The 13,729-nt window shown below is 46.3% G+C and overlaps 1 protein-coding gene across 1 annotated transcript; it reads left to right on the plus strand.

The window, feature by feature from the left end:
• The first annotated feature begins 3,545 nt into the window (after positions 1 to 3,545).
• Positions 3,546 to 13,434, plus strand: LOC137345843 (G2/mitotic-specific cyclin-B3-like). The gene is made up of 11 exons (XM_068009092.1): positions 3,546 to 3,639; positions 3,732 to 3,927; positions 4,020 to 4,306; positions 4,883 to 5,023; positions 5,634 to 5,912; positions 8,599 to 8,721; positions 9,313 to 9,508; positions 10,276 to 10,613; positions 11,637 to 11,836; positions 11,929 to 12,082; positions 13,184 to 13,434. The coding sequence occupies exons 1-11, from the start codon at positions 3,546 to 3,548 to the stop codon at positions 13,432 to 13,434; spliced, it is 2,259 nt and encodes a 752-aa protein (XP_067865193.1).
• The last annotated feature ends 295 nt before the right edge of the window (positions 13,435 to 13,729 follow it).

Here is a 13,729-nt window from a genome sequence, read left to right on the forward strand (position 1 = left end):
TGGACCCCAAATCAACAGCACAAGAGAAACCTCTGCAAGACCCCAAATTAACATCACAAGAGAAACATCTGCCAGACCCCAAATCAACAGCACAGGAGAAACCCCTGCTGGACCCCAAATCAACATTAGAAGAGAAACCTCTGTTAGACCCCAAATCAACAGCACAAGAGAATCCTCTGCTGGACCCCAAATCAACAGCACAAGAGAAACCACTGCCAGACCAATCAACAGCACAAGAGAAACCTCTGCTAGACCCCAAATCAACAGCACAAGAGAAACCTCTGCTAGACCCCAAAACAAAATCACAAGACAAACCTCTGCTGGACCCCAAATCAACAGCACAGGAGAAACCTCTGCTGGACCCCAAATCAACATCATAAGAGAAACCTCTGTCAGACCCCAAATCAACAGCACAAGAGAAACCTCTGCGAGACCCCAAATCAACAGCACAAGAGAAACCTCGGCTAGACCCCAAATCAACAGCACAAGAGAAACCTCTGCTGGACCAATCAACAGCACAAGAGAAACCTCTGCCAGACACCAAATCAACAGCACAAGGGAAATCTCTGCCAGAACAATCAACAGCACAAGAGAAACCTCTGCCATACCCCAAATCAACAGCACAAGAGAAACCTCTGCTAGACCCCAAATCAACATCACAAGAGAAACCTCGGCTGGACCCCAAATCAACATCACAAAAGAAACCTCTGCTAGACCACAAATCAACATCACAAGAGAAATTTCTGCCAGACCCCAAATCAACAGCACAAGAGAAACCTCTGCTGGACCAATCAACAGCACAAGAGAAACCTCTGCCAGACACCAAATCAACAGCACAAGGGAAATCTCTGCCAGAACAATCAACAGCACAAGAGAAACCTCTGCCATACCCCAAATCAACAGCACAAGAGAAACCTCTGCTAGACCCCAAATCAACATCACAAGAGAAACCTCGGCTGGACCCCAAATCAGCAGCACAGGAGAAACCTCTGCACGACCCCAAATCAACATCATAAGAGAAATTTCTGCTAGACCCCAAATCAACAGCACAAGAGAAACCTCTGCTGGACCACAAATCAACAGCACAAGGGAAATCGATGCTAGACCCCAAATCAACAGCACAAGAGAAACCTCTGCTGGACCACAAATCAACAGCACAAGGGAAATCGATGCTAGACCCCAAATCAACAGCACAAGAGAAACCTCTGCTAGACCCCAAATCAACATCATAAGAGAAATTTCTGCTCGACCACAAATCAACATCACAAGAGAAACCTCTGTTAGACCCCAAATCAACATCACAAGAGAAACATCTGCTAGACCTCAAATCAACAGCACAAGAGAAATCTCTGCTAGACCCCAAATCAACATCACAAGAGAAACATCTGCCAGACCCCAAATCAACATCACCAGAGAAACCTCTGTTAGACCCCAAATCAACATCACAAGAGAAACATCTGCTAGACCCCAAATCAACAGCACAGGAGAAACCTCTGCTAGACCCCAAATCAACAGCATAAGAGAGATTTCTGCTAGACCACAAATCAACATCACAAGAGAAACCTCTGTTAGACCCCAAATCAACATCACAAGAGAAACATCTGCTAGACCCCAAATCAACAGCACAGGAGAAACCTCTGCTAGACCCCAAATCAACATCACAAGAGAAACATCTGCCAGACCCCAAATCAACATCACAAGAGAAACCTCTGTTAGACCCCAAATCAACATCACAAGAGAAACATCTGCTGGACCCCAAATCAACAGCACAAGAGAAACCTCTGCAAGACCCCAAATCAACATCACAAGAGAAACATCTGCCAGACCCCAAATCAACAGCACAGGAGAAACCCCTGCTGGACCCCAAATCAACATTAGAAGAGAAACCTCTGCTGGACCCCAAATCAACAGCACAAGAGAAACCACTGCCAGATCAATCAACAGCACAAGAGAAACCTCTGCTAGACCCCAAATCAACAGCACAAGAGAAACCTCTGCTAGACCCCAAAACAAAATCACAAGACAAACCTCTGCTGGACCCCAAATCAACATCATAAGTGAAATTTCTGCTGGACCCCAAATCAACAGCACAGGAGAAACCTCTGCTGGACCCCAAATCAACATCACAAGAGAAACCTGTTAGACCACAAATCAACATCACAAGACAAACCTCTGCGAGACCCCAAATGAACATCATAAGAGAAATTTCTGCTCGACCCCAAATCAACAGCACAAGAGAAAACTCAGCTACACCCCAAATCAACAGCAGAAGAGAAACCTCCGTTAGACCCCAAATCAACAGCACAAGAGAAACCTCTGCTAGACCCCAAATCAACAGCACCAGAGAAACCTCTGCTGGACCCCAAATCAACAGCACAGGAGAAACCTCTGCTAGACCCCAAATCAACAGCACAAGAGAAACCTCTGCTAGACCCCAAATCAACAGCTCAGGAGAAACCTCTACCAGACCCCAAATCAACATCATAAGGGAAACCTATGCACGACCCCAAATCAACATCACAAGAGAATCCTCTGCGAGACCCCTAATCAACAGCACAAGAGAAACCTCTGCCAGACAACAAATCAACAGCAGAAGAGAAACCTCGGCTAGACCCCAAATCAACATCACAAGAGAAGCCTCTGCTGGACCCCAAATCAACATCAAAAGAGATATTTCTGCGAGACCCCAAATCAACAGCACAAGGGAAACCTCTGCTGCATCTCAAATCAACAGCACAAGGGAAATCAATGCTAGACCCCAAATCAACAGCACAGGAGAAACCTCTGCACGACCCCAAATCAACATCAAAAGAGAAATTTCTGCTCGACCCCAAATGAACAGCACAGGAGAAACCTCTGCTGGGCCCCAAATCAACATCACAAGAGAAACCTCTGTTCGACCCCAAATCAACAGCACAAGAGAAACCTCTGCTAGACCAATCAACAGCACAAGAGAAACCTCTGCTAGACCCCAAATCAACATCATAAGAGAAATTTCTGCTCGACCCCAAATCAACAGCACAAGAGAATCCTCTGCTAGACCAATCAACAGCACAAGAGAAACCTCTGCTAGACCCCAAATCAACAGCACAAGGGAAATCTCTGTTAGACCCCAAATCAACAGCATAAGAGAAAACTCTGTTGGACCCCAAAGCAACATCACAAGAGAAACCGTTGCGAAACCAATCAACAGCAGAAGAGAAACCTCTGCTGGACCCCAAATCAACAGCACAAGAGAAACCTCTGCTCGACCCCAAATCAACATCATAAGAGAAATTTCTGCTAGACCCCAAATCAACAGCACAAGAGAATCCTCTGCTGGACCCCAAATCAACAGCACAAGAGAAACCTCTGCTAGACCCCAAATCAACAGCACAAGAGAAACCTCTGCTAGACTCCAAAACAAAATCACAAGACAAACCTCTGCTGGACCCCAAATCAACATCATAAGAGAAATTTCTGCTGGACCCCAAATCAACAGCACAGGAGAAACCTCTGCTGGACCCCAAATCAACATCACAAGACAAACCTTTGCGAGACCCCAAATGAACATCATAAGAGAAATTTCTGCTAGACCCCAAATCAACAGCACAGGAGAAACCTCTGCTGGACCCCAAATCAACATCACAAGAGAAACCTGTTAGACCACAAATCAACATCACAAGACAAACCTCTGCGAGACCCCAAATGAACATCATAAGAGAAATTTCTGCTAGACCCCAAATCAACAGCACAAGAGAAAACTCTGTTACACCCCAAATCAACAGCAGAAGAGAAACCTCCGTTCGACCCCAAATCAACAGCACAAGAGAAACCTCTGCTAGACCCCAAATCAAGAGCACCAGAGAAACCTCTGCTTGACCCCAAATCAACAGCACAGGAGAAACATCTGCTAGACCCCAAATCAACAGCACAAGAGAAACCTCTGCTAGACCCCAAATCAACAGCACAAGAGAGACCTCTGCTAGACCCCAAATCAACAGCACAAGAGAAACCTCTGCTAGACCCCAAATCAACAGCTCAGGAGAAACCTCTACCAGACCCCAAATCAACATCATAAGGGAAACCTCTGTTAGACCCCAAATCAACATCACAAGAGAATCCTCTGCGAGACCCCTAATCAACAGCACAAGAGAAACCTCTGCCAGACAACAAATCAACAGCAGAAGAGAAACCTCGGCTGGACCCCAAATCAACATCACAAGAGAAGCCTCTGCTGGACCCCAAATCAACATCAAAAGAGATATTTCTGCAAGACCCCAAATCAACAGCACAAGGGAAACCTCTGCTGCATCACAAATCAACAGCACAAGGGAAATCAATGCTAGACCCCAAATCAACAGCACCAGATAATCCTCTGCTAGACCCCAAATCAACAGCACAGGAGAAACCTCTGCACGACCCCAAATCAACATCATAAGAGAAATTTCTGCTCGACCCCAAATCAACAGCACAGGAGAAACCTCTGCTGGACCCCAAATCAACATCATAAGAGAAATTTCTGCTCGACACCAAATCAACAGCACAGGAGAAACCTCTGCTGGACCCCAAATCAACATCACAAGAGAAACCTCTGCTAGACCAATCAACAGCACAAGAGAAACCTCTGCTAGACCACAAATCAACATCATAAGAGAAATTTCTGCTAGACCCCAAATCAACAGCACAAGAGAAACCTCTGCTCGACCAATCAACAGCACAAGAGAAACCTCTGCTAGACCCCAAATCAACAGCACAAGAGAAACCTCTGCTAGACCCCAAATCAGCAGCACAAGAGAAACCTCTGCTGGACCAAAATCAACAGCACAAGAGAAAACTCTGCTTGACCCCAATTCAACAGCACAGGAGAAACCTCTGCCATACCCCAAATCAACATCATAAGAGAAACCTCTGCTGGACCCCAAATCAGCAGCACAAGAGAAACCTCTGCTTGACCCCAAATCAACATCACAAGAGAATCCTCTGCTAGACCAATCAACAGCACAAGAGAAACCTCTGCTAGACCCCAAATCAGCAGCACATGGTAATCTCTGTTCGACCCCAAATCAACAGCACAAGAGAAAACTCTGCCATACCCCAAATCAACATCACAAGAGAAACATCTGCTGGACCTCAAATCAACATCACAAGAGAAACCTCTGCTAGACCCCAAATCAACAGCACAAGAGAAACCTCTGCTCGACCCCAAATCAACATCACAAGAGAAACCTCTGCTAGACCCCAAATCAACAGCACAAGAGAAACCTCTGCTCGACCCCAAATCAACATCACAAAGGAAATCTCTGTTAGACCCCAAATCAACAGCATAAGAGAAAACTCTGTTGTACCCCAAATCAACATCACAAGAGAAACCTCTGCTAGACCACAATTCAACAGCACAAGGGAAATCTCTGTTAGACCCCAAATCAACAGCACAAGAGAAACCTCTGCTGGAACGCAAATCAACAGCACAAGAGAAACCTCTGCTACACCCCAAAACAAAATCACAAGAGAAACATCTGCCAGACCCCAAATCAACAGCACAGGAGAAACCTCTGCTGGACCCCAAATCAACAGCACAAGAGAAACCTCTGCTGGACCCCAAATCAACAGCACAAGAGAAACCTCTGCTTGACCCCAAATCAACAGCACAGGAGAAACCTCCGCCATACCCCAAATCAACATCATAAGAGAAACCTCTGCTGGACCCCAAATCAACATCATAAGAGAAACCGCTGCTGGAACTCAAATCAACAGCACAAGAGAAACCTCTGCTAGACCCCAAATCAACAACACAAAGGAAATCTCTGTTAGACCCCAAATCAACAGCATAAGAGAAAACTCTGTTGGACCCCAAATCAACATCACAAGAGAAACCGTTGCGAAACCAATCAACAGCACAAGAGAAACCTCTGCTGGACCCCAAATCAACAGCACAAGAGAAACCTCTGCTAGACCCCAAATCAACATCACAAGAGAAACCTCTGCTAGATCCCAAATCAACATCACAAGAGAAACGTCTGCTGGACCCCAAATCAACAGCACAAGAGAAACCTCTGCTAGACCCCAAATCAACATCACAAGAGAAACCTCTGCTGGACCCCAAATCAACATCACAAGAGAAACCTCTGCTCAATCCCAGATCAACAGCTCAAGAGAAACCTCTGCTAGTCCCAAATCAACATCACAAGAGAAACCTCTGCTCGATCCCAAATCAACAGCACAAGAGAAACCTCTGCTAGATCCCAAATCAACAGCACAAGAGAAACCTCTGCTAGATCCCAAATCAACAGCACAAGAGAAACCTCTGCTAGACCCCAAATCAACAGCACAAAGGAAATCTCTGTTAGACCCCAAATCAACAGCATAAGAGAAAACTCTGTTGGACCCCAAATCAACATCACAAGAGAAACCGTTGCGAAACCAATCAACAGCACAAGGGAAACCTCTGCTGGAACTGAAATCAACAGCACAAGAGAAACCTCTGCTAGACCCCAAATCAACATCACAAGAGAAACCTCTGCTGGACCCCAAATCAACATCACAAGTGAAACCTCTGCTAGACCCCAATACAACATCACAAGAGAAACCTCTGCTGGACCCCAAATCAACAGCACAAGAGAAACCTCTGCTAGACCCCAAATCAACATCACAAGAGAAACCTCTGCTAGACCCCAAATCAACATCACAAGAGAAACCTCCGCTCGATCCCAAATCAACATCACAGGAGAAATCTCTGCTAGACCCCAAATCAACATCACAAGAGAAATCTCTGCAAGACCACAAATCAACATCACAAGGGAAACCTCTGCTAGATCCCAAATCAACATCACAAGAGAAACCTCTGCTAGACCCCAAATCAACAGCACAAGAGAAACCTCTGCTCGACCCCAAATCAACATCACAAGAGAAACCTCTGCTGGACCCCAAATCAACATCACAAGAGAAACCTCTGCTCGATCCCAGATCAACAGCTCTAGAGAAACCTCTGCTAGTCCCAAATCAACAGCATAAGAGAAACCTCTGCTAGTTCCCAATCAACAGCACAAGAGAAACCTCTGCTGGACCACAAATCAACAGCACAGGAGAAACCTCTGTTCGACCACAAATCAACATCACAAGAGAAACCTCTGCTAGATCCCAAGTCAGCAGCACAGGAGAACCCTCTGCTAGAGCCAAATCAACAGCACAGGAGAAACCTCTGCTAGACCCAAATCAACATCACAAGAGAAACCTCTGCTCGATCCCAAATCAACAGCACAAGAGAAACCTCTGCTAGACCCAAATCAACAGCACAGGAGAAACCTCTGCTGGATCCCAAATCAACATCACAAGAGAAACCTCTGCTCAACTCCAAATCAACATCACAGGAGAAACCTCTGCTAGACCCCAAATCAACATCACAAGAGAAACCTCTGCTAGACCCCAAATCAACATCACAAGAGAAACCTCTGCTGGACCCCAAATCAACAGCACAAGAGAAACCTCTGCTAGACCCCAAATCAACATCACAAGAGAAACCTCTGCTGGACCCCAAATCAACATCACAAGAGAAACCTCTGCTCGATCCCAGATCAACAGCTGAAGAGAAACCTCTGCTGGACCCCAAATCAACAGCACAAGAGAAACCTCTGCTGGATCCCAAATCAACATCACAAGAGAAACCTCTGCTAGTCCCAAATCAACAGCACAGGAGAAACCTCTGCTAGACCACAAATCAACAGCACAGGAGAAACCTCTGTTCGACCACAAATCAACAGCACAAGAGAAACCTCTGCTAGACCCAAATCAACGGCACAGGAGAAACCTCTGCTAGACCCAAATCAACAGCACAGGAGAAACCTCTGCTGGATCCCAAATCAACATCACAAGAGAAACCTCTGCTAGACCCCAAGTCAGCAGCACAGGAGAACCCTCTGCTAGAGCCACATCAACAGCACAGGAGAAACCTCTGCTAGACCCAAATCAACAGCACAGGAGAAACCTCTGCTGGATCCCAAATCAACATCACAAGAGAAACCTCTGCTCAACTCCAAATCAACATCACAGGAGAAACCTCTGCTAGACCCTAAATCAACATCACAAGAGAAACCTCTGCTAGACCCTAAATCAACAGCACAAGAGAAACCTCTGCTAGACCCCAAATCAACATCACAAGAGAAACCTCTGCTGGACCCCAAATCAACATCACAAGAGAAACCTCTGCTCGATCCCAGATCAACAGCTCAAGAGAAACCTCTGCTGGACCCCAAATCAACATCACAAGAGAAACCTCTGCTAGACCCCAATACAACATCACAAGAGAAACTTCTGCTGGACCCCAAATCAACAGCACAAGAGAAACCTCTGCTAGACCCCAAATCAACATCACAAGAGAAACCTCTGCTCGACCGCAAATCAACATCACCGGAGAAACCTCTGCTAGATCCCAAATCAACATCACAAGAGAAACCTCTGCTAGACCCCAAATCAACAGCACAAGAGAAACCTCTGCTCGACCCCAAATCAACATCACAAGAGAAACCTCTGCTGGACCCCAAATCAACATCACAAGAGAAACCTCTGCTCGATCCCAGATCAACAGCTCTAGAGAAACCTCTGCTAGTTCCCAATCAACAGCACAGGAGAAACCTCTGTTCGACCACAAATCAACATCACAAGAGAAACCTCTGCTAGATCCCAAGTCAGCAGCACAGGAGAACCCGCTGCTAGAGCCAAATCAACAGCACAGGAGAAACCTCTGCTAGACCCAAATCAACAGCACAGGAGAAACCTCTGCTGGATCCCAAATCAACATCACAAGAGAAACCTCTGCTCAACTCCAAATCAACATCACAGGAGAAACCTCTGCTAGACCCCAAATCAACAGCACAAGAGAAACCTCTGCTAGACCCCAAATCAACATCACAAGAGAAACCTCTGCTGGACCCCAAATCAACATCACAAGAGAAACCTCTGCTCGATCCCAGATCAACAGCTCAAGAGAAACCTCTGCTGGACCCCAAATCAACAGCACAAGAGAAACCTCTGCTAGACCACAAATCAACAGCACAAGAGAAACCTCTGTTCGACCACAAATCAACATCACAAGAGAAACCTCTGCTAGTTCCCAATCAACAGCACAAGAGAAACCTCTGCTGGATCCCAAGTCAACAGCATAGGAGAAACCTCTGCTCGATCCCAAATCAACAGCACAAGAGAAACCTCTGCTAGACCCAAATCAACAGCACAAGAGAAACCTCTGCTAGACCCAAATCAACAGCACAAGAGAAACCTCTGCTGGATCCCAAATCAACAGCACAAGAGAAACCTCTGCTAGTTCCCAATCCACAGCACAAGAGAAACCTCTGCTAGACCTCAAATCAACAGCACATGAGAAACCTCTGCTAGACCCCAAATCAACTGCACATGAGAAACCTGTGCTGGACCCCAAACCAACAGCAGAAGAGAGTCCTCTGCTGGGCACCAAATCTAGAGCAGAAGAGAAACCTCTGCTCGACTCCAAATCAACAGCACAAGAGAAACCTCTGCTAGACCCCAAATCAACATCACAAGAGAAACCTCTGCTCGACCCCAAATCAACGTCACCGGAGAAACCTCTGCTAGACCCCAAATCAACATCACAAGAGAAACCTCTGCTCGACCCCAAATCAACATCACCGGAGAAACCTCTGCTCGATCCCAGATCAACAGCTCAAGAGAAACCTCTGCTAGTCCCAAATCAACAGCACAAGAGAAACCTCAGCTAGTTCCCAATCAACAGCACAAGAGAAACCTCTGCGAGACCACAAATCAACAGCACAGGAGAAACCTCTGCTAGACCCAAATCAACATCACAAGAGAAACCTCTGCTAGACCCCAAATCAACATCACAGGAGAAACCTCTGCTCGATCCCAGATCAACAGCTCAAGATAAACCTCTGCTAGTCCCAAATCAACAGCACAAGAGAAACCTCTGCTAGACCACAAATCAACAGCACAGGAGAAACCTCTGCTAGACCCAAATCAACATCACAAGAGAAACCTCTGCTAGACCCAAATCAACATCACAAGAGAAACCTCTGCTAGACCCAAATCAACAGCACAGGAGAAACCTCTGCTAGACCCAAATCAACATCACAAGAGAAACCTCTGCTAGTCCCAAATCAACAGCACAAGAGAAACCTCTGCTAGACCCCAAATCAACATCACAAGAGAAACCTCTGCTAGACCACAAATCAACAGCACAGGAGAAACCTCTGCTCGATCCCAAATCAACAGCACAAGAGAAACCTCTGCTCGATCCCAAATCAACAGCACAAGAGAAACCTCTGCTAGACCCAAATCAACAGCACAAGAGAAAACTCTGCTAGACCCCAAACCAACAGCACGGGAGAATCCTCTGCTAGACCTCAAACCAACAGCACAAGAGAAACCTCTGCTAGACCTCAAATCAACAGCACAGGAGAAACCTCTGCTAGACCCCAAATCAACTGCACATGAGAAACCTCTGCTAGACCCCAAACCAAGAGCAGAAGAGAATCCTCTGCTGGGCACCAAATCTGGAGCAGAAGAGAAACCTCTGCTCGACTCCAAATCAACAGCACAAGAGACACCTCTGCTGGACCCAAATCAACATCACAGGAGAAACCTCTGCTAGACCCCAAATCAACATCACAAGAGATACCTCTGCTCGACCCCAAATCAACATCACAAGAGAAACCTCTGCCAGACCCCAAATCAACATCACAAGAGAAACCTCTGCTGGACCCCAAATCAACATCACAAGAGAAACCTCTGCTAGACCCCAAATCAACAGCACAAGAGAAACCTCTGCTCGACCCCAAATCAACAGCACAGGAGAAACCTCTGCCAGACCCCAAATCAACATCACAAGAGAAACCTCTGCTGGACCCCAAATCAACATCACAAGAGAAACCTCTGCTAGACCCCAAATCAACAGCACAAGAGAAACCTCTGCTCGACCCCAAATCAACATCACAAGAGAAACCTCTGCTGGACCCCAAATCAACATCACAAGAGAAACCTCTGCTCGATCCCAGATCAACAGCTCTAGAGAAACCTCTGCTAGTCCCAAATCAACAGCATAAGAGAAACCTCTGCTCGATCCCAAATCAACAGCACAAGAGAAACCTCTGCTAGACCCAAATCAACAGCACAGGAGAAACCTCTGCTCGATCCCAAATCAACATCACAAGAGAAACCTCTGCTCAACTCCAAATCAACATCACAGGAGAAACCTCTGCTAGACCCCAAATCAACAGCACAAGAGAAACTTCTGCTGGACCCCAAATCAACATCACAAGAGAAACCTCTGCTGGACCCCAAATCAACATCACAAAAGAAACCTCTGTTCGATCCCAGATCAACAGCTCAAGAGAAACCTCTGCTGGACCCCAAATCAACAGCACAAGAGAAACCTCTGCTAGACCACAAATCAACAGCACAAGAGAAACCTCTGTTCGACCACAAATCAACATCACAAGAGAAACCTCTGCTAGTTCCCAATCAACAGCACAAGAGAAACCTCTGCTGGATCCCAAGTCAACAGCACAGGAGAAACCTCTGCTCGATCCCAAATCAACAGCACAAGAGAAACCTCTGCTAGACCCAAATCAACAGCACAAGAGAAACCTCTGCTAGTTCCCAATCAACAGCACAAGAGAAACCTCTGCTAGACCTCAAATCAACAGCACAGGAGAAACCTCTGCTAGACCCCAAATCAACTGCACATGAGAAACCTGTGCTGGACCCCAAACCAACAGCAGAAGAAAATCCTCTGCTGGGCACCAAATCTAGAGCAGAAGAGAAACCTCTGCTCGACTCCAAATCAACAGCACAAGAGAAACCTCTGCTAGTTCCCAATCAACAGCACAAGAGAAAACTCTGCTAGACCCCAAACCAACAGCACAAGAGAAACCTCTGCTAGACCTCAAATCAACAGCACAGGAGAAACCTCTGCTAGACCCCAAATCAACTGCACATGAGAAACCTCTGCTAGACCCCAAACCAACAGCAGAAGAGAATCCGCTGCTGGGCACCAAATCTGGAGCAGAAGAGAAACCTCTGCTGGACCCGAATCAACATCACAGGAGAAACCTCCGCTCGACCCCAAATCAACATCACAAGAGAAACCTCTGCTCGACCCCAAATCAACATCACAAGAGAAACCTCCGCTCGACCCCAAATCAACATCACAAGAGAAACCTCTGCTCGACCGCAAATCAACATCACCGGAGAAACCTCTGCTCGATCCCAAATCAACATCACAAGAGAAACCTCTGCTAGACCCCAAATCAACAGCACAAGAGAAACCTCTGCTCGACCCCAAATCAACATCACAAGAGAAACCTCTGCTGGACCCCAAATCAACATCACAAGACAAACCTCTGCTCGATCCCAGATCAACAGCTCAAGAGAAACCTCTGCTAGTCCCAAATCAACAGCAGAAGAGAAACCTCTGCTCGATCCCAGATCAACAGCTCAAGAGAAACCTCTGCTAGTCCCAAATCAACATCACAAGAGAAACCTCTGCTGGACCCCAAATCAACATCACAAGACAAACCTCTTCTCGATCCCAGATCAACAGCACAAGAGAAAACTCTGCTAGATCCCAAATCAACAGCACCGGAGAAACCTCTGCTAGATCCCAAATCAACATCACAAGAGAAACCTCTGCTAGACCCCAAATCAACAGCACAAGAGAAACCTCTGCTCGACCCCAAATCAAAATCACAAGAGAAACCTCTGCTCGATCCCAGATCAACAGCTCAAGAGAAACCTCTGCTAGTCCCAAATCAACAGGATAAGAGAAACCTCTGTTAGACCCAAATCAACAGCACAGGAGAAACCTCTGCGAGACCCAAATCAACATCACAAGAGAAACCTCTGCTAGATCCCAAATCAACATCACAAGAGAAACCTCTGCTAGATCCCAAATCAACAGCTCAAGAGAAACCTCTGCTGGAACTCAAATCAACAGGATAAGAGAAACCTCTGCTAGACCACAAATCAACATCACAAGAGAAACCTCTGCAAGACCCCAAATCAACATCACAAGAGAAACCTCTGCTCAACTCCAAATCAACAGCACAAGAGAAACCTCTACTAGACCCCAAATCAACAGCACAAGAGAAACCTCTTCTCGATCCCAAATCAACAGCACAAGGGAAACCTCTGCTAGACCCCAAATCAACATCACAAGAGAAACCTCGGCTGGACCCCAAATCAACATCACAAGAGAAGCCTCTGCTAGACCCCAAATCAACATCAAAAGATAAATTTCTGCCAGACCCCAAATCAACAGCACAAGAGAAACCTCTGCTGGACCACAAATCAACAGCACAAGGGAAATCAATGCTAGACCCCAAATCAAAAGCACCAGATAAACCTCTGCTAGACCCCAAATCAGCAGCACAGGAGAAACCTCTGCACGACCCCAAATCAACATCATAAGAGAAATTTCTGCTAGACCCCAAATCAACAGCACAAGAGAAACCTCTGCTGGACCACAAATCAACAGCACAAGGGAAATCGATGCTAGACCCCAAATCAACAGCACAAGAGAAACCTCTGCTGGACCACAAATCAACAGCACAAGGGAAATCGATGCTAGACCCCAAATCAACAGCACTAGAGAAACCTCTGCTAGACCCCAAATCAACATCATAAGATAAATTTCTGCTAGACCACAAATCAACATCACAAGAGAAACCTCTGTTAGACCCCAAATCAACATCACAAGAGAAAC

Source organism: Heterodontus francisci, chromosome 29 (assembly GCF_036365525.1).
Source record: "Heterodontus francisci isolate sHetFra1 chromosome 29, sHetFra1.hap1, whole genome shotgun sequence".
Taxonomy (NCBI): Eukaryota; Metazoa; Chordata; class Chondrichthyes; order Heterodontiformes; family Heterodontidae; genus Heterodontus; species Heterodontus francisci.

Excerpts from the sequence above, each read along its gene's own strand:
- LOC137345843 (XM_068009092.1), top strand. The coding sequence starts at position 3,546 with ATGAACATCATAAGAGAAATTTCTGCTAGACCCCAAATCAACAGCACA. Across the intron at positions 9,509-10,275 it reads ACAGCACAAGAGAAACCTCT|CACAAGAGAAACCTCTGCTA; the intron begins GCTAGACCCCAA and ends CCAAATCAACAG. Across the intron at positions 12,083-13,183 it reads ACATCACAGGAGAAACCTCC|AGAAACCTCGGCTGGACCCC; the intron begins GCTCGACCCCAA and ends CAACATCACAAG.